Source organism: Oratosquilla oratoria, chromosome 24 (assembly GCF_046742065.1).
Source record: "Oratosquilla oratoria isolate Oo_2021 chromosome 24, ASM4674206v1, whole genome shotgun sequence".
Lineage (NCBI taxonomy): Eukaryota > Metazoa > Arthropoda > Malacostraca > Stomatopoda > Squillidae > Oratosquilla > Oratosquilla oratoria.
In genome coordinates, this window is record NC_134800.1 from 37238790 (window position 1) to 37260926 (window position 22137).

The 22137-nt window shown below is 38.8% G+C and overlaps 1 protein-coding gene across 4 annotated transcripts in view; it reads left to right on the plus strand.

The window, feature by feature from the left end:
- LOC143038564 (THUMP domain-containing protein 1 homolog) overlaps positions 1-21759 on the plus strand; it is a 479094-nt gene extending 457335 nt beyond the window's left edge. Inside the window, exons 1-4 of one of the 4 annotated variants that reach the window (XM_076207923.1) lie at positions 38-129; positions 14449-14647; positions 20353-20573; positions 20677-21759. In XM_076207923.1, coding sequence (XP_076064038.1) covers positions 14458-14647; positions 20353-20573; positions 20677-21585 — 1320 coding nt within the window. In that variant the 5' untranslated portion in view covers positions 38-129; positions 14449-14457 and the 3' untranslated portion in view covers positions 21586-21759. The other 3 variants (XM_076207921.1, XM_076207922.1, XM_076207924.1) reach the window with 3 other exon arrangements.
- Positions 21760-22137: the final 378 nt, after the last annotated feature.

Genomic DNA, 22137 nt, shown 5'->3' on the forward strand with positions numbered 1-22137 from the left:
ACAGTTGAACAAAGATTGTCGCATGCTGTAAGTGAAGTGCTTCACACTGGTGGTCATGTGTTATAGTTTCCCACAAATCCAACAGATGGCGATAATTGGAGTAGAGTGGCGTACGCTTCAGATATACCGGTAAACAAATGAAGTTTCCAGAGTTTCTAATATGGTTCTTAACCAAAACACCGAAATTGAATTGGGTCGTTAAAATAGTGTTTAAACGCAGTTGATTATTATTTAATTGCTTTGTGTATATACCTGTTTAATTAATGACAATCATTAGAAGTGTTAAGACTGAAAGATAAAACTGAAGTACTAAAAACACGCCACTTCTGAGAGGCCCAGAACAAACCGGGAAAATCGGAAAATTGAACTTAATATAAGCACAGAAGTTTTGAAGTAAGAACAGATTTGGTATTCTAAGCATAACTATAGATCAGGCTTCATGTTTATATACATATATACTGCTTTAAGGTAGTGTAAATGGTAGTGATTTGCAGGACATCAGTAAAGGAAACATGGCTTATTATTTGTTTACATCAACATTCCCAGTAGTTTCTGTTTATGATGAAAATATGGATGACCAACATTTTAATGTTTATCAGTTTACGCAGAAGTAAACCATGGATACCTGTCAATATTGCATGTGTTTTACACAGTGAACTGGATGAGAGAATATATCTAAGAGTATTAGTATTACTTGGTGGTTTAATCACATCAATGCACATGTCACTTGACTTGTATAATTTAAATGTATTGCAAATACTGTAGTTGTTTACCCACTCCCATACCTGGAGTTTAATTTTGTTTATGGCGATTGGTGTTTATGATGTATCCCAGCCCAATCATATAAATACTTGCTAAGGTTCAAACAACTATATGAAATGTTTGAGGGGTCTCACTAATTGCCGAACAAACCGAGAAAAGCCGAACAAAACAAAACCCAAACAAGGACGGGTTTTGCTCAAATGCACACTTCTATATATGTATGGTTGTATTATTTGAACTTTCTTTAAGATGCCACCCAACAAATTTTCCTGCCAAACACAGTAAAAACATTCCTAAAATACAAAATTTGGCATTAAAACGCCAATCTGGCAACCCTGACGCTCAGTGATGATCTGCATTCGCAGAACATAGATGGCAGGCTAGCGGTAAATTTGTAACCACGAATCGTAGCTGGGGTTGGTAATTTTGCAGAGGATAAAAACGTTACTTCTCTTTGATCAAATTACATGAAAATCACACCTTTTAAAGAAAATAGTTCAAATAATGCAACCATATGTTAATTTGTTACGGTATATGTAGCTGTGGTCGGTCATACTGCAGAGGCTAAAACATAACTTCTCTTTGGTCAAATTACATGAAAATCACACATTTTAAAGAAAAGAGTTTAAATAATTCAACTATATGCAGTCTATTACACTAATAACACAACAGTAAGAAGCTTAAAAGCGTGTAGTTTGATCCATACCACCAGTGATCATAGACGGCGGGCTGGACGAGTCGTAGCTGGGGTCGGTAAAATTGCAGAGGATAAAAACGTAAGTTCTCTTTGATCATATTACATGGAAATCACACATTTTAAAGAAAATAGTTCAAATAATGCAACCATGTATATATAGAAGTGTGCATTTGAGCAAAACCCGTCCTTGTTTGGGTTTTGTTGTTTTGTTCAGCTTTTCTCGGTTTTGTTCGGTTTGTTCGGCAATTAGTGAGACCGTGTTTGAGAGTGGGTAATATTCCAGAAACATGCAAGCACAGATATTTAACATGAAACTTGTGTTATCCAGTAGCCCCTGATGTAACCTAACCATTCTTTAGAAAAAAAAAGTGAATAATGTTAATGTGATGTGTTATGGGAACAGAATGGAAAAGTGTAATAACTTTGTTTCATAAGTATGAATGATGCAGGATATGATTTTTGCATATGATTTGTATGGGATGTACAATTCTGGAATACATATTCATGTGTGCAAAGCATGCAACTACTGTGGTTTACTACAAAGCCCTAAATTAGTGAAATTGCATTTTTAAGGATGCTACACATACTCAGGATTTGTATCCAGAAGACAAAGACAAAAGTATCACCATAAATTCTTTACTTTAAATGTCTTTTAATTGAAAATAGAATAAAACTTCATCAGCATAGTGTAATACATGAGAAAACAAAGTTCTTGAAAATTTCTTGCAATTATAATTGACATCACAAGGCAGGATTTGTTTTTTCCTAGATCTGTGCCATCCAATGCTTGTAATAAATAGGCCATGACCATGTGCCAATGCCACTATTTCATGGCCCACCCTAATTTGTGTCCAGTTGTGTCCAATGAAAATGTTTTTTATATACATCAAATGCCAAATTATAAACAATATTTTCAATGATTTGTATGAGGCTTCTGTTCATGTTTTCATGTAAATGTACAAAATCAGTATTGACGTAAAATATAAGATTGGGTATTTGAAATAATATTTGTCTCTTTTTTATTTCAACATGTTCGGGGTGCCCACCACACCAACCACAATGCTGTGGACGCAATGGGAAAGCTGGAAAGTGATGACATCAAGCAAACATGACCAAATAGAGCAATTTATTTGAATCTGTGTGACAGATATGGATGAAAATTAATTAAAAAGTTCATTGTTTATTATTTAGCATTTAATGTGTATAAAAAGCTTATTTTTGTCGTTGGACGCAGATTAGGGTGACCATATATTGAATATGTAGATTCTGCTTTTTTTATTTTTTTTTTATTATTATTATTATTATTATTTTTTTTAGATCAGACTATTAGGTTGTTATTTTCTTGGGTTAGGTTAGGGTATGTGTATCTTAAATTTTTATGTATGAGATTATGAGATGTAAGAGGGGAAGGCCACCTATACATGGCATAATATTGTTACCTTAGTGGAGAATATTATGCATTTTTCTTTTTGGCTACCCCCCTGTGTAGGGGGAAAAAGCCTTTGGTATATGTATGTACAACAAATTTATCCATCACTTTTAATACATATGATAATGCTGACAGTGTAAGTTTAATCTAGGGGACTACCCCACTGAGTTAATTCTGGGATACTCCTGTGAATTTTATAACATAGAAGCGAAAAGAGAAATAGACATGTGGGAATGGATGCTAAGAGGAGGTTATATGAAGGAGTGATTGTGCCAACAGCATTGTACGGGGCAGAAACATGGAACATGAAAGAGGAAGAGAGAAGGAGTTTGAATGTGTTTGAGATGAAATGCCTTAGAAGTATGATAGGGGTTACTAGGCTAGATAGAGTGAGAAATGAGGAGGTGAGGAGGAGAACAGGGGTGGAAAGGGAACTGGGAGATAGGGTTGATGAAAGGGTATTAGGATGGTTTGGACACATGGAAAGAATGAGTGAAGAAAGACCAGTAAAAGAAGTGTGGAAGGCAGAGGTGGAAGGAGTGAATATGAGGGGGTGTCCTAGGATGAGATGGATGGATGGGGTGAAAGGGGTATTACAAAAGAGAGGAATGTCTGTGGAGGAAGGACGGGAGAGGACAGAAGATAGGGATGAATGGAGATGGGTTGTGTATAGATGATGCTGTGATGCATAAGGGGGAGTGGGTGGGGGATGGGGGGTGAGGAAGCATGTATGAGAAAAAAAAATTGATGCAGCCCGAAGGGATTTCTCCTCGTCTTTTTTTTTGCATGAGGGGACGGAGAGGGGGCGTTGCCAAATTCATGAAGCAGCCTTGCTGTGGATGTGCTGTGTCTTGTGACACTAGTTCTGACCCAGGGCAGTGGACAGGATGCAGGGATGACCCGTCATTCAGGAGGTGCCAAGATAAGAGGGAGGGAGGAAGGTGGAGGGGAGTGGAATATATAGGACATGGAATGGGTGGGAGTGGTTTCTATGCCTTTTTCTTTTTGGCTACCCCCCATGTAGGGGGAAAAAGCCTTTGGGATATGTATGATGTATGTATGTAGAAGCGAAAAACTACATACCTGTGATTGGCAGGAACTCGTTGAACCCTGAAAAGTGCAATGGCATCTCAAAGCATCATGTGTCTTTGTGAATATATAATCATTTCACTTTTTCTGTTTTGTTTAGATATTCCATTAAACATACATACATATACCAAGTCTTTTTCCCCCATACAAGGGAGGTAGCCAAAAAGGAAAAGGCATAAAATCATTCCCACCCATTCCATCCCTGAATACACTCCACATCCCTCCACCCTCTCTCTCATCTTAGCACCTCCTGGATGATGGGTCATCCCTGCACCTTACCCACTGCCCTGGGTCAGAAGCAGTGTCGCAAGACACAGCACATCCACAGCAAGGCCACTTCATACAATCGGCGACCCCCACCTCTCCGTCCCCCCATGCATAAAAGGAGAAGACGGGGAGAAATCACTCCGGGCTGTGTCAAAATTTGCTCACACATACTACCTCACCCCCCATCCCCCCGCCCATTCCACCTCATGCATCACAACATCATCCATATACAACCATTCTCCATTCACCCCTGTCTTCTGTCCTCTCCCGTCCTTCCTCAACAGACACCCCTCTTCCCCAAAGCCCCTTTCACCCCATCCATCCACCTCATCCTAAGATGTCCCCTCATGTTCACTCTCTCCACATCTGCCTTCCATACCTCTTTTATTAGTCTTTCTTCACTCATTCTTTCCATGTGTCCAAACCATCCTAATACTCTTTCATCAACCCTATCTCCCAACCCCCTTTCCACCCCTGTTCTCCTCCTCATTTCTCACTTTATCCAGCCTAGTAACCCCCATCATACTTCTCAGACATCTCATCTCAAACACATTCAAACTCCTTCTCTCTTCTTCTCTTATGTTCCATGTTTCTGCTCCATACAGTGTTGGTGGCACAATCACTCCTTCATATAGTCTCCTCTTAGTATCCATTCCCAAATGTGGCCTTGGGGCTACTTGGTGATTTTCTTCATCTTTGTTCTGGTGGTGGTGATGTGTGCATCGACTTTAAGTCTGGCATGGAGGATGGGTATGGGAATGGAGGGAAGGATTAAGGTATGTGAAACTGAAATGTTATAACATATTTGTAAATATACACTTAAAACCCACCATCAGAGAAATAATGTCAGAAGTCCAGGAGCTCCGCATATTTTGACTACTATCTGTAGTCTTCTTCTGCTGAAGAGGACTACAGATAGTGGTCAAAATATATGGATCTGTACTTCTGACATTATTTCTCCGAGAGTGGATTTTAAGTGTATGAAGGTATGTTGAGGGGAGACTGGTTCTTTCAAAGAATGCGTCCCTTCTATGGTTTAACACATACTTCATTGCATTTACATTTCACACTATCAGGTTTATATGAGGTCTGTGAATGGGACAAATTTCATATCACTTCCCAATCATGAATCACTAACACCTCTGTTCAGTTTCAAATCATGGGTAATAAAGGGTCTGATGTTAAGCTTCAGTTTACAGATTGGGAGGCAAAATTAAACGAAAGACCTGTAGATCAGATGTGGGAAATATTTCAAAATATGCTCACTAAGATGATTCATACTTACATTCCTTTTAAGGACAGACGTCCCCCAAATCAGGCTCGCCCAAAGTGGCTCGACAAAGAAACTGAAAAAAGTATTGCTAAAAAGAGACAGGCTTATAAGAAATATAAGTGCTTGGGTGCATCTAATGACTATGAAAGTTATGTATCAATACAGAGAGATTTAAAAAAGACAATAAGAAAAAGAAAACAACAATACGAAATGAACATCGCTGATAAATCCAAAGAGAATCCCAAAGAATTCTATAGTTACATTAGAGATAAAAAGGTTGTTAGGAATCACATTGGTCCACTATTATCTGCTGATGGTCAACTTGAATATTCAAATAAAGGAATGTGTAATATCTTAAACAATTATTTTAACTCGGTATTTGTAAATGAAACGCCTCAAAGTGAACTCCAAACTGAAACCTGTGAAAAGTCTAGGGTAAACTTACTACGGTAAATATAACAAAAGAAAAAATTAAAAGTTGTATAGATAAACTCAAAGTTAATAAAACACCAGGGCCTGACAGTTGGCATCCCAGAATTTTTAAGGAAATGAAAAATGAGATTGTTGTTCCATTAGAAATTATTTTCAAGAAATCCATCATATCCGGAGATGTCCCAAGAGAATGGAAGCTAGCTAACATTACTCCCATATTAAAAAAAGGTGACAAAAAGAAGCTAATTAACTATAGGTCTATAAGTTTGACTTCAATCATAGGAAAAATAATGGAAACTATCATCAGAGATGCTATCGAACATCATTTAGAAAGTAACCATTTGATAAATGATAGCCAGTATGGTTTCAGACGGAAACGTTCTTGTGTGACTAACTTACTCGAATTCTACAACACAGTTATCTCGAATTATGAAAAAAGAAACAATATAAATTTAATATATCTACATACATACATATACCAAGGCTTTTTCCCCCTTACAAGGGGGGTAGCCAAAAAGAAAAAGGCACAAAATCAATCCCACCCATTCCACCCCTGAATACACTCCACACCCCTCCACCCTCCCTCTTATCTTAGCACCTCCTGAATGACGGGTCATCCCTGCACCTTGTCCACTGCCCTGGGTCAGAAGCAGTGTCGCAAGACACAGCACATCCACAGCAAGGCTGCTTCATTAAATCGGTGACCCCCCCTCTCCGTCCCCCCATTGCATAAAATGAGAGGACGGGGAGAAATCCCTTCGGGCTGTGTCAAATATTTCTCACACATACTACCTCACCCCCCATCCACCCGCCCATTCCACCTCATGCTATCACAGCATCATCCATATACAACCATTCTCCATTCACCCCTGTCTTCTGTCCTCTCCCGTCCTTCCTCAACAGACATTCCCCTCTTCCCCAAAGCCCCCTTCACCCCATCCATCCACCTCATCCTAGGACGTCCCCTCATATTCACTCCCTCCACATCTGCCTTCCACACCTCTTTTACTAGTCTTTCTTCACTCATTCTTTCCATGTGTCCAAACCATCCTAATATTCTTTCATCAACCCTATCTCCCAGCTCCTTTTCCACCCCTGTTCTCCTCCTCACCTCCTCATTTCTCACTCTAGCCTAGTAACCCCCATCATACTTCTCAGACACCTCATCTCAAACACATTCAAACTCCTTCTCTCTTCCTCTCTTATGTTCCATGTTTCTGCCCCATACAGTGCTGTTGGCACAATCACTCCTTCATACAGTCTCCTCTTAGCATCCATTCCCAAATGTCTATTCCTCATTACACTTTTTAATCCACCAAGGCATTTACTCGCTTCTCTCAATCTACATTCTACCTCCACTTTCACTCCACCTTTCCCTGCCACATTTGCACCCAAGTATCTAAAACTATCCACTTCCTCCAGTCGCTCTCCCTTAATGCTCACTTCCAGTCTACTGCCACTTTCACCCCTTGTACATCTCATCACCTTACTTTTACCCACATTTATCTTTAGCTTTCTTCTATCACATACTCTCCCAAACTCTGCCACCAACTTCCTCAATCCCTCCTCCGATCCTGCCACAAGCGCAGTGTCGTCCGCAAACAACAGCTGGCTCACCTCCCACTTTTCTCCATTTTCTTTAACCATCTCCAATCCCTTGCCCACTACCCTTGCATTTACCTCTCGCACCACCCCATCCATGTATAAGTTGAACAGCCAGGGCGACATAACGCATCCTTGACGAAGTCCCACCTTTACCTCGAACCACTCACTCTCCATTTCCAATCCTGACACAAGCTCTACTATTCTCATAAAAACTCTTGACAGCTCCCAGAAGCTTTCCTCCTATCCCATATATCTGCATAACCTCCCACAGTGCCTTCCTGTCTACCCTATCATAAGCCTTTTCCAGATCCATAAAAGCCCAAAAAACATCCTTCCCCTTTCCTATAGCTTTCTCACATATCTGTCTTACCACAAAGATCTGATCTACACAACCTCTACCTGTCCTAAATCCACACTGTTCCTCACCAATTACTCCTTCTGTTCCTCTCCTAATCCTCTCAACCAAGATCCTCCCATACGCCTTCCCAACTACACTCAACAAGCTAATCCCTCTGAAACTACTACATTCACACTTGTCCCCTTTTCCCTTGTAAAGAGGAACTATACAGGCACTCCTCCAGTCCTCCGGCACTCTACCCTCTCTCCAACAAACATTAAATAACCTCACCAACCAGTCCACCATCACTGTACCTCCCTTTTTCAGACATTCCGCATGGCATCCATCCAGACCAGGTGCCTTACCTGCTTTCATCATCTTAACAACTGCCTTCACCTCATCCTTCCTTATTTCTCCTCCATTCTCCTCAATGACGGTATCAAAAGCTTTTGATACCGTCCCACATGAAAGACTACTTACTAAATTAGCTTTACATGGAATAAGTGGTAGCCTATTAAGTTGGACTAGTAATTGGTTGAATGTTCGAAAACAGAGTTGTTTTAAATGGAAAAATGTTACAAGTGGAGTTCCTCAGGGTTCCATTCTTGGGCCACTTCTATTCATAGTATGTATAAATGATATAGACCATGGACTAAAATCTGCCGTTTCCAAATTTGCTGATGATACAAAACTGTGCGGAATGGCAAATGATCACTTAAACCAATTAGATATTCAAGAAGATTTAGATAAATTACAGCAATGGTCTGAAAAGTGGCTAATGAAACTTGATACAAGGTAATGCACATAGGTAAAAATAACAGTAAGTACGATTACAAGTTATTAGGAAATTCGTTAACAAAAGTGGATAGTTAAAAAGATCTTGGCGTAATTATCAGTAACGACCTCAAATCATCCAAGCAGTGTATTTCAGCCTCTGAGAAAGCAAATAGGATTCTAGGACTGTTTGTGCGATCTTTTGATTTCAAAAGTCCGTCATTCATTAACAAGCTATATAAATCGTCAGTTCATCCACATTTGGAATATGCTGTTTCCGTATGGTCACCAAATCTCATAAGACATTGAGAGACTGGAAAAAGTATAACGGCGAGCCACAAAACTGATTCCAAATATAAAAAATAAATCATACGAAAATCGACTAAAACATATGAATCTGTCTTCCCCCAAAAAGCGTAGACTCAGAGGTGACTTGATACAGGTCTTTAAAATTCTAAAGGGAATTGACAACATCAAAAGTGACAAAATTTTCACATTGAATGAGAATCAGACAAGAAACAATGGTCTCAAACTGTCCAGAAATAGATTCAATTTGGAAGTAGGTAGAAACAACTTCACCAACCATGTAGTTAACGAATGGAATTCAGACAAGAAACAATGGTCTCAAACTGTCCAGAAATAGATTCAATTTGGAAGTAGGTAGAAACAACTTCACCAACCATGTAGTTAACGAATGGAATAAACTTCCTGCACAGGTAGTACAATGTAGTTCAGTTTGAAGCTTTAAGCATCATTTAGATAAACACCTAAGCAAGATTCTCTAATGATTATAATTTATTTTATATTATTTGTTTTTGTTTTGTTATCATTTGTGTGTTTGGTTTTCATTTATTATTAGTTATATGTCAATTTATTATTATTTACTATTTACCTGTTTGTTTATTATTTAACTATACCTATGCATTTATTTGTGTATTATATTTGTTATTTACATTATTATAGTTTTTATTTATTATTTTATTATTATGATTTTTTTTTGCATCCGACTTAGATATGGACCAAAAGGTCTCCTGTCGGCATTCTCTGCCTTTGTAAGCCTTTGTAGTGACCTTTGACCTCTCATTGCCAAAGATCTATAGGGGTACAACTTCACCTTAACTGAAGTGAAAATGTTGTATGATACATATAATAGCTAATCCCCATACATGGGAATTAGATATGGGTAATACACCAGAACCAATACTCAAGATGGAGAAGTCACCAGATGGTAAATAAAAAGATTAATAATGAAAACGATATATCGGCAACTCAACATTCCTGGAGATGGTGGTCACTATCTAAATGGAAAAAGGAGAGTTGTATAATTTGTTATACATGCTTTCATATACTAAGCATTCTAGAATACACATTTCATACAACTTGATATGCTTAATTGCTGTGTTTCAATCTTAATCATAATTCTACAGCTGTCAATTCACTAAATTAACTGAGGTCATAACCACAGATGTCTATATAAATTTGTAATAATAGCTTATATACTCAAAAAATCCCTGTTGGGATTTATTCCTGACAACCTTATGGTGATACTGGGTACAGGCCAACTAGGCCTCTATGTCCAAATGCTCATCAGTGTTGAAATGGATATAGTTGCCTAGGGGTGGTAGCAAGTTTTGCTTCAGGATCAAACTGATTTTTGCTATTTTCAGAATTTGTCAAGCCAACTTTCTAATGTTGCCATACTTGCTGCACTGATCACTTCATTTGGCAAGCTGTTCCATAAGTCCATAAATCTTGAAATATAGGGCATCTGTTCTTTGTGGTTTTGCATCTTAACTTTGCCAGCTTCCTGTTGTTTCCTCAAGATGGGCCCAGACTCTCCTTCAGATGAAAAATTATCTCATTATCATACAGTATATATTTGAATACACTTAGGTCTCATAATCCAACACTGGCCAACTGCCACTTGTGTGGATGTTTGGGCACAGGACATAGACCCACTTCAGGAATTGGCCCCCCAGGACATAAAACACTAATTCCTGAAGTGGATTTATATCCTGGGCCCAAACAGTGGCAGTTGGTGAGTGCTGTATTAAGAGTAGGTGTACCTTAATCACATCCCCTCTCCTGGTATGCTATTGTTGGAAGTCCCAGTAATCGTAATTGAGAGGGATATGTGAGGGATTTCATTCCAAGCAACAGGTTTGATGCTCTTTGGAAAATGTTTTCTATTGTATGCCTGCTCATTTTCTTGGGTGACCACATAGACTGTGCAAACTCCAGATGGCACTACACCATAGACTTAAATATTCATCTAGATGTAGGGATGTTTAAGGCCACCAAAGTGCATTGTATCATTTCGATAATTTGGTTAGCTTTATTTGTTTGTCCTAAATGTGTGCATCAAATGTTGAGTGCCTGTTAGTTAAAATTCTAAGGTCTTTTTCATGATTTATTGAACTAATTTAAATTCTTCAGCTTCTAGCTTCTCCAGATGATATTTGTAATTTTAGGTTGTTTGTATGTACTGATGATTTTAACCCCTTCACTACGGGCCAAAATCTCGCGGGCAGCATTAGCTGCCAGACGTGCGATGTTGCGTCATAATACTTGCATTATAAAAACTAAAGTTACCAAGTTACCACTTATATAGCTCGTTCTCTTTCACCCGTGAATTTTGATAACCTTAGAAAATATGATGAAGCCAGTTTACAGAGTATAGGGGTCACGCAGCTACGACTACAAAAAATATAATCAAGACGCCGACATCGGCATCCTCGCATACCCACTTGCTCCTCATGACGCCTACGTAGGCGTCATCGTATTGAAGGGGTTAATTGGTAGATTCTTCACTAGAATTTGTCATAGTACTTTAGTGTGGTGTATTGATTACATTGAAGTGATGATATTCTGGTAAGCATGATCTACTCGATCTCCTTTCTGCCCATTGTATCAGATACTTCATATTGTCCCATAAACTTTGAAGCTATTAAGCTCTCACTTGCTTGCAAAAAGTTTGCTTATAGATTGATTTAATGGAGAAAATTCTCAACTGAATAAGAAGAAAAATAGTGACACTGTGTGTATATTCGGATAAAATTACCCAGTCTACTGGTACTTTCCCCCATCCTTACTATGAAGTTAGGTAATCCTTTGGATTTCAGGATAATTATCCTGACACTTGGAATAGCATTGAAATTTCTAGATATCTAATATGAATGTAGAAATGTCTTACAAAACTCCTTGAGTGGATATTGTATTGTTACAAGCCTGTCTATCCATATACAAAGGACTTTTCCCCCCATATAAGGGAGGTAGCCAAATAAAGGCATGCACCCACTTCTACCCATTCTACTCTGATCTTAGCTCCTTGTGGATGAAAGGTCATCCCTTTCTTTTGCCCACTGCATAATTGTTGCAAATAATTATAAACATTTTCCCTTTCATTTCTGATGGGAATGTTGGTGCAATGTAATGTGGTCCTGCAACTTTACTGTCTTGCACTGGTGCCCCACCACATATGCATGTGATAACTTCTGAGGTTAACTTATCTAACCAAGTATACACATGACATTGTCAGAGATCAGCTCCCAACTCAACCTAAGGTTAGGTTGGGAGGTATTCTTGGATGTCATCACCATCACAAAAGCAGTGTAGTCCCATGTTACTTAAAATGTACTGGAATGTTGTACTCATTATCAGGAAGAATATGAAAGTAATCAGAAGGAAAAGGAAAGTATGGATGTGAATTGAAGAATAGAGAAGATTTATGAAATGTAGAAAATTACCTGGATGAATTTGTCTGATGTGTGTACACTGATACCAAGAGTAACCTAATGGCAGATAGGTCAAAATGCACACCATCTACTATAAGTTATTTCATGTGCAGCTGTTTTGCCACGACAGTTGTGGAAGCACCTGTATGTTAATCATTTATGTATGTTACCAGAGGTGGGTCGTGGGTGGCATGATAGCTTTTCTATTCAAGTGATAATGGAGAAATAAGAAAAATGTAGAGACTGAACAACTTCACACCAGGCTTAATGACCCCCTTATGGGTTGATACCCTTTAGAAAAAAAAATACTCTAGTTCAAAGATAATAAAAAGTTGGTTCAATTATTCTCTTATGGCCGAATATATTTTATTTTCAAAGGGCGTCTCCCTCCTCAAATTGTTTTTTTTTCATACTTAACATTTTATTTGTGTTACCTTTTCCATTGAGTTATATTGATATGTGTAACTTTTCTCCACAAATTCTATCAAAATTTAAATGATCATCATTTGCCCGCAGCAACGCGTGGGTAATTTGGCTAGTACAGTATATATATATGCAGGTAGTCGTCGACATACGACCTATGCGACTTACGACTGATCGACTTTACGATCACGAGATAGTGCAGTAATATTTAACATTTAATAGAGTAATAGAATTGCAATGTTATGCCTGGCAGTGCAGTACAATTACTTTGCACGCCGCGAGACGCGAGTACAGTTTTGGCAGGTTACCGTCAGCGTCAGCTTCCCTCTCATTCAGGAGCATGTGGTATTTCTGACTTCATTCATGACAAGGATTATATCTTTAAATTTTTTGTGCTTCAAACCCCCATGAAGATGTCTGAAAGAAAATTATCTTTCGATATTTCCAAGCCTGCCAAGAAACAAAGAAAGATTATTGATCTTGACACGAAAATGAAAGTGATAAAACATTATGAAGGAGGGAAGAAAGTTAATGTGATAGCACGTGAACTTCAGTTATCACATTCTACAGTGTCGATAATTTTTAAAAGACAAAGAGAGGATCTCAATTTTGCCTTGGATTTTATATTTTAATATGTTTTGCAATTAACAAAATGTAACAGTAAAACTTTTTTATGCCTAGTCTGTTGTCGATAACAATATGTTCGGTACAGCATTTTGTATTTTTAAGTTTTGCAATATTTTCGGTATAGTACGTAAACGAAAAGAATGTTTTGAAATATTTTTTTCCTCATTTTGCCTTGCATTATGTATTTTTATGTTTTGCAATTAATAAAATGTAACAGTAAACTTTGTTTAAGCCTATTCTGTTGTTGATAACAATATTTTCGGTACAGTATGTAAACGAAAAGAATGTGTTTTGAAATAATTTTTTTCCCAATTTTGCCTTGCATTTAGTATTTTTAATGTTTTGCAATTAATAAGATGTAAACTATACAGTACAATGATTTTAATTTAACCAACAAAAAAGTATTTGTAGGTCAAAGATGACAGGACTTTATTCAGTATGCGTAGGCCTAGGCTACGTTTCCTAATGACAATTATAAAAAGAATAATGAATATTAAACAACGTAGCTCAAAGATGATAAGATTTTATTCAGTATGCATACGTTTCCTAAAGAAAGTCTGATGATAGAATAATAAAAATGTTAAAAAATATAGTATTAAATATCATAGGTCAAAGATGATAGGATTTTATTCAGTATGCTTAGGCTTAGGCTACGTTTCCCAAAGAAAATCAGATAAAATTATAAAAAAGGTTTAAAAAATACTATACAACATAGTTCAAAGATGCTAAGATTATTTCAGTATGCTAAATATAATATAGAATATACATGTATACAGTAACAAAAATAATATTTAAAGGGTAATATATACTGTATATATATAAAGTCCGACTTGCGTCCAGATCGACTTACGACCTGTCTGTCGGAACCGAACTTGGTCGTAAATCGACGACTACCTGTATATATGTATATATATATATATATATATATATATATATATATATATATATATATATATATATATTTTCTTTCTTTTCTAATATAATTTCTTCTCTCCACAGGAAAATACAATGGGGAAGAATTCCAAAAGGCGAAGATCATATTATGTCACATTTGCTAAACGTCAGAGACACATGAGAAATGCATTGGCTCCCAACATGGTTGGTTTCTTGTGCACGTGCAATGACCGAGAGAAGGAGTGTGTTAAAGAAGCATACCACGTCTTGAACCAGTTTGCAGATCAACTGTACGGAAAGGGAGGTAAACGTACAACCACTGAATCACACATCCAGCTCTATAGGCCTGTGTGGACCTCCAGCCACTTTCATCGGGTTTCTTCATCTTATACAGTAACTTGCTACCCAAAAGTCTTATATATTATTTTGTATTTTATCATTTCATAATTTTTGTTCATCCTTAAAGTTTTACTCCATGTTTGTCCTCGGGGTTTATAGGTAGGGATTCCAAGTCTTTCCTAATGTAAGAAGACTTTCCCACCTGATTTCTAGACTGGGCCATAAAGTTACTCTTTACATTCTTACATGCCCTCATTTTTCACATAAGGATGTCTGTGTACTTGCACCCATTCTCCCACCTCTCTACCTAGTAGTTGGTGATATAGAAATTGACCCATGTCCTTACATTTGCCCCACATGCACTAAACTCGTTAAATATACTCATATCCATCAAATGCAACACACATTACTATTGGTTCCACTTAGAATGTACAACACTTGCAAACACAATCTATCTACATATACCAAGGGCTTCTTCCCCCACTCCTATCCACCACCCTTGTATCTCTCTTATCTTAGCTCCTCATGGGTGAAGGTTCACCCCTATCATCTGCCCATTGCCCAGGTCAGAAGCAATACAGCAAAACACCACATCCACAGCAGGGCCTCTTCATTTACATGTTGACCCTCCCTCCATGTGCCCTCATGCAGAAAATAGAGATGATAGGAAGAAATCCCAATATACAAAAAACTGAAGCTGTAACCGACACATAACACCAACCCACAAACATATGGAACTTCTCCTTTTTCTACATGAGCACAACATACATATAGCACTTGTACAAGAAAAAAATTGAAATCATATCAATACCCTCATTCACAGATTACACAACAAGAGAAGACAACACAAGACACAGAGGTGAACTCTTAATACTAGTGTAAAACAACATACCCTTCTCCAACAAAACAAAGTGATACCAGATAGTCAATTACAGACACTATCACTAAATAAATATAAATACAACCCAAATACAAATAAAGAAAATCTACATTATCACAAACATGTGTATGCCACCAACTATATCGACCCCATGAGGCTTTATCCCACAACTCCAACCACTAGCTTGATAACAAACCATACTGACAGGTGATCTGAATGCCTATTATCCAATTTGGTTTAATGCACAAAAGGCAAAAAGAAGACCAATTCTTTTAACAACTTGCCATCCTAAAAGTAATTAATTCCAGCAACAACCACACTAGACAACCTCTCCAACATAACAACAAATATTTCCTGACATCATGCATTAACCCTCCCTACATATCCAAACTCCATGGAAAACCATTCAAAATCAATCATCTGATTACTTCCTGATAAAGATGACCATAAAACTGGAAGGGAAATTACAACCCATGATCAAGAAAGGGAGGTAACTAAAAAACAAAGGCATAAAAACCACTCCCTCCCATTCCATCCCTATTATGCTCCACTCCCCTCTACCCTCCCTCTTATCTTGGCACCTCCTGGATGATGGGATATCCCTGTATCTCGCCCACTGCCATGGGTCAGAAGCAGTGTCGCAAGACACAGCACATCCACAGCAAGGCCGCTTCATTAAATTGGCGACCCCCATCTCCGTCCCCTCATGCAGAAAAGGAGAAGACAGGGAGAAATCCCTTCGGGCTGCATCAAATTATTTCTCACACATACTCCCTCACCCCCCATCTCCCACCCATTCCACCTCATGCATCACAACATCATCCATATACAACCATTCTCCATTCACTCGTCTTCTGTCCTCTCCCGTCCTTTCTAAACAGACATTCCCCTCTTTCCCAAAGTCCCTTTTACCCCATCCATCCATCTCATCCTAGGTCACCCCCTCATGTTCATTCCTTCCACCTCTGCCTTCCACACCTCTTTTACTAGTCTTCCTTCACTTATTCTTTCCATGTGTCCAAACCATCCCAATATTCTTTCATCAACCCTATCACCCAATTCCCTTACCACCCCCGTTCTCTTCACCTCATTTCTCACTCTGTCCAGCCTAGTAACCCCTATCGTACTTCTCAGACACCTCATCCCACAGTCCTTCCTGTCTACCTTGTCATAAGCCTTTTCCAGATCCATAAAAGCCCAAAAAACATCCTTACCTTTTCCTATAGCTTTCTCACATATCTGTCTTACCACATAAATCTGATCTGTGCAACCTCTACCTGTCCTAAATTCACACTGTTCCTCACCAATTACTCCCTCTGTTCCTCTTCTAATCCTTTCAATCAAAATCCTCCCATAAGCCTTCCCAACTACACTTAACAAGCTAATCCCTCTGAAACTACTACACCCACACTTTTCTCCTTTTCCCTTGTAAAGTGGAACTATACAGGCACTCCTGTTGTCCTCCGGCACTTTACCCTCTCTCCAGCAAACATTAAATAACCTCACCAGCCAGTCCACATAACTGTACCTCCTTTTTTTTTTAGACATTCTGCATGGCATCCATCCAACCCAGGTGCCTTACCTGCTCTCATCATCTTAACAGCTGCTTTCACCTCATTTTTCCCTATTTCTCCTCCATTTTCCTCACTCATCATGGTCATTTTCTTAGCACTTCCCACTGGAACTACCTTTCCCTCCCTATCCTTCTTTACATTTAGCAACTCCCTAAAATACTCTGCCCCTCTCACTGCCTTCTCTTCCATTATCATCTCTCCATCTGCACCTTTTACCTTTTCTTCTCTACTTGATTCGCTGCCTCTTCCTCTCTTAATTTCTTTCCAAAACATCTTTTTATTACTTTCAAAATTTTCTGTCATACTCTTACCCCATTTCACATCTGCTCTCCTCTTTGCCTCCTTTACCTTTTGCTTTACTTCTCTTTTCTTTTCTTTGTACCTCTCATATGACTCCCTCATCCTATTTGGCAACCAATCTGTGAAAGCTCGCTTCTTCTCTTCTATAACCTTTGTTTCCTCATTCCATCATTCACTACCCTTCCTTCTATTTCCTCTCATCCTTCTTGTTCCACACACCATCTTAGCACACTTTGTGACTCCCTCGTTGAACCATCCCCATTCCTCCTCCACTCCTAGTTCTACTCTATCATTCACTCCCTCCCAGTCCTCTCTCAGCTTCTTCTTATACTCCTCATTTTCTTTCTCATTTAAGCATTTCACTCTAAGTACCTCCCTACCTTTTGTCCTTTTCCTCTTTCTCCATCTATCCTCCACTCTCAACTTATCTTCCACCAAAAAATGATCTGATATTCCCCCATTCTCTCCCCTTAGCACATGTACATCCTTAACTCTTCTTATTATACTCCTATCTACCAGTACACAGTCCATTAACGCTCTACCACCTTTCCATCCACCACCCTCTCCCTTGTGTATTTATGATTGACTTTCTTCCGAAACACTGTATTTGCTATCATCAACTCTCTTTCTAAACACATCTCCACCATCATCTCTCCACTACGATTCTTTCCTGGAACTCCACATTTCCCAACCACTCTGTCAATTGGTTCATTTCCTACCCTAGCATTGATCTTAATAAGTTAAAAGTCTCTCCAAATAATTTATTGACATGTTTATCAGGTGTCAAGTCACTTGAAATGATCACTCCCAGGTCTCTCTCTGAATGGACTTTTTTTACTTCCTTGTTTCCAATTTTATATTGACCCGATATTTTATTTTTGCTTTTTCCAAATTCCATTATACTACATTTCTTAATGTTGAAGTTCATTTCACATCTCTGACTCCATTCCCATATTTGTCCAGGTCTTCTTGTGGTAAGATAAGTGGTTGAGGGCTTTTGCATAGAATTGTTCACCAGTCATTTCATGTAGTGCTCTCTGGAGAGGAATTTGTTTCTAATCATAGATGGTTTATAGTTGTTTTATTGCAGACTGTTTTATTTTCCTATTTACCAAAAACCAAAAGGCTTCTTCCTCCAAATAAAGGAGGTAACCAGCCAAGCATGCACCCATCCCACACTGATCCATCACCCATTTGTTTCCCTTTTATGTTAATGTTTTATTTTGTAAAGTCTTTACTTTGTAGGCTGTGACTAGTTTCTTGAGGGCTACAGGTCTCCTGAAATATAGAATCAGGGCAACGTATTAAGGTTTTAGATCAACTAAGATTCTGCCATACACCTTACCTTGGATATCCCTGCATTGGGATTGCACAAGTCTTGTGTAGTTATTATTTAAGAAACCTTAGTGACATTCCCAACAACCAATTTCATTCAGTACTTCAATCAGAAGGAGAATGCTGATTACTTTTAATGTCTATCCCTTCTTTCTACTACCCACTTTAAATCTCATTTACCAACTGTGCAACTCTCATCACTTCATAGTGTTGTACCCAAGGATAGATGCTAGTTATTGCCTATGCAACACTAAATACTTACTTGGGAATCTACAGGCAAATGCCAATCTAGCAACCCTGTGTGTTATGTCGCCCTAGCTGTACAATCTATACATGGATGGGGTGGTGTGAGAGGTGAATGCAAGGGTAGTGGGTCAGGGGTTGGAGATGATTAAAGAAAATGGAGAAAAGTGGGAAATAAGCCAGTTGTTGTTTGCTGACAACACTGCACTTGTAGCAGGATCAGAGGAGGGATTGAGGAAGTTAGTGACAGTTTGAGAAGGTGTGTAAAAGAAGGAAGCTGAAGATAAATGTGGGTAAAAGTAAGGTGATGAGATGTGCAAGGGGAGAGAGTGACAGCAGGCTGGAAGTAAGCATTATGGGTGAGAGACTGGAGGAAGTGGATAGTTTTAGATACTTGGGTGTGAATGTGGCAGGAAAGGGAGGAGTTGGGGTGGAAGTAGAATGTAGATTGAGAAAAGCGAGTAAATGCCTTGGTGGATTAAAAAGTGTAATGAGAGATAGACATTTGGGAATGGATGCTAAGAGGAGATTGTATGAAGGAGTGATTGTGCCAACAGCACTGTATGGGGCAGAAACATGGAATATAAGAGAGGAAGAGAGAAGGAGTTTGAATGTGTTTGAGATAAAATGTCTGAGAAGTATGATAGGGGTTACTAGGCTAGAGTGAGAAATGAGAGGAGGAGAACATGGGTGGAAAGGGAGCTGGGAGAAAGGGTTGATGAAAGAGTATTAGGATGGTTTGGACACATGGAAAGAATTAGTGAAGAAAGATTAGTAAAAGAGGTGTGGAAGGAGTGAAAATGAGGGGGTGTCCTAGGATGAGATGGATGGATGGATGGGGTGGAAGGGGCATTACAAAAGAGAGGAATGTCTGTTGAGGAAGGTGGGAGAGGACAGAAGATAGGGGTGAATGGAGAAGGGTTGTGTATAGATGATGCTGTGATGCATGAGTGGGGGTGGGTGGGAGATGAGGAGATATGTACGAGAAAAAATTTGATGCAGCCCAAAGGGATTTCTCCCCGTCTTCTCCTTTTCTGCATGAGGGGACGGAGAGGGGGGTTGCCGAATTTATGCAGCGGCCTTGCTGTGGATGTACTGTCTTGTGACACTGCTTCTGACCCAGGGCAGTGGACAGGATGCAGGGATGACCCGTCATCCAGGAGGTGCCAAGATAAGAGGAAAGGAGGAGGGGAGTTGAATGGAATGGGTGGGAGTGATTTCTATGCCTTTTTCTTTTTGGCTACCCCCTGTGTAAGGGGGAAAAGCCTTTGGTATATGTATGTAAGTATGTACAATTAGTTTACTGAAGTAGTAACCACAAAATGGCTTTTTCTACAGGGGTGGATCCTGCTCTGAAGAGTGAGGAAATGGATGTTGCTGAAGGGGATACTGACACTGCAAATAAGGAAGAACAGGAAATGATAGTTACTGAAGGGGATTCTAATGCAGAGAATGAAACTTTGGGAGATGACAATGAGTCCTGCAAAGTAGGAAATGGGGATGAGAATGATAAAAAGGATACAAGTGATGAAGAAGAAGACATAGATGCAGCTTTAAAGGTAAGTGTAACCTTTAGATGTTCACCAATATTTATATGCCATTATTTGATTAATGTTTACTTTAAATTGAAACATAGTGAACTGAAATATTTTCATTTTCCAGGCTGAAGTAAGTACTCTGAAGAAAGACAAAACAGAATGGAGGTTCCAGCAAGTGAGATGTTCTGCCATTAATTGTGTGTTCATAAGTACAAAACTGCAAGACCCAGTAGCAATTTCTCTTGCTATCATGAATGGTATAATTAAAACACAGAAGCAGCTCACCAGACGTTTGCTTCGTCTTATCCCAGTACAGTCAACCTGCAAGGCTCACACAGAAGACATCATTAAATGTGGAAAAGCAATGTGTAAAGAGCACTTTTCAAACAAAGAACTAAGTCACTATATTTTGTTTAAGGCAAGAAATAATAGCTCTATAAAAAGAGATGTTATTGTACAAGGTTTGTCTCAGGCTATTCTGGAAGCCAGTCCCAATAGTAAGGCTGATCGGAAAATGCCAGAAATTGTTCTCTGTGTTGAAGTGATCAAAGATGTCTGTTGCTTTGCCTTCCTTCCAGACTACTTTAACAAATATTGCAAATATAATTTGGTAGAATTAGCAATTAGGCAAATTAAAGGCAAAACAGAAGTGGTACCCCACCAAGGTGGTGGTGACTGTAATAAAGCCAATTCTGAAAGTAAGGACGACACGAAAAAGGTACCAGACCAAGGTGAGGATGGTTGTAATGAAACCACTTCTGAAAGTAAGAGCATCATAGAAGAGGGACCAGACCAAGGTGGTGGTGGTTGTAACGAAACCAATTCTGAAGATCAGAGCAATACAGAGAAGGCACCAGGCCAAGATGCTGGTGGTTCTGATGAAAATGATTCTACTATAGCCCAACAGATATCAGCAAAAGTGGTACCTGAGTCACCTCAACAGATACCAGCAGAAGTGGTACCTGAGTCACTGGGCTCACAAACGTCAGAAGTGACACAAACCAAGGAGGACGACTCACTTGAATTGCCTTAAAGATTATAAAATTTTTGTGGATGGTGGTACGAGACCTGAAATTTTTTTCATGTTTTTGAGGAAAAACTTTTTGTGTGGAACAGCAGATTTGCTCTTCCAAATGTCACACAATTAGCTGAGGGTCCAGCTGAATAAAATTATTTGACTTTGGCCAAACCAAAATCTTTTATTCTTTAAATCATACCTCTATGAAACATTAATTTTGGGGTTCACCTTTAGGTAGAGTATCATCAGAAAATAACCAGGAATTTGTATACCATACTATTGTGTTAAGGAGGTTAAGAATACTTCCATTCTGTGATATTTATGCAAGAGTTTCAAAAACACACAAGCATGCATGCATACACACACATGCACACAAGCACATGCAATCATGCACCCAAGTGTATGTTCACAAGGATGCACCCAAGTGTATGCACACAAGCATGTCATTGATGTCTGGAACAAACTAAATTGAGGAACAGTGAGTGCCAAAACTATATATGATTTTAAGAATAAACTGGATGCGGAGAGATACGAAAATGGGTCACTACGAGCATAGCTCTTGTCCAA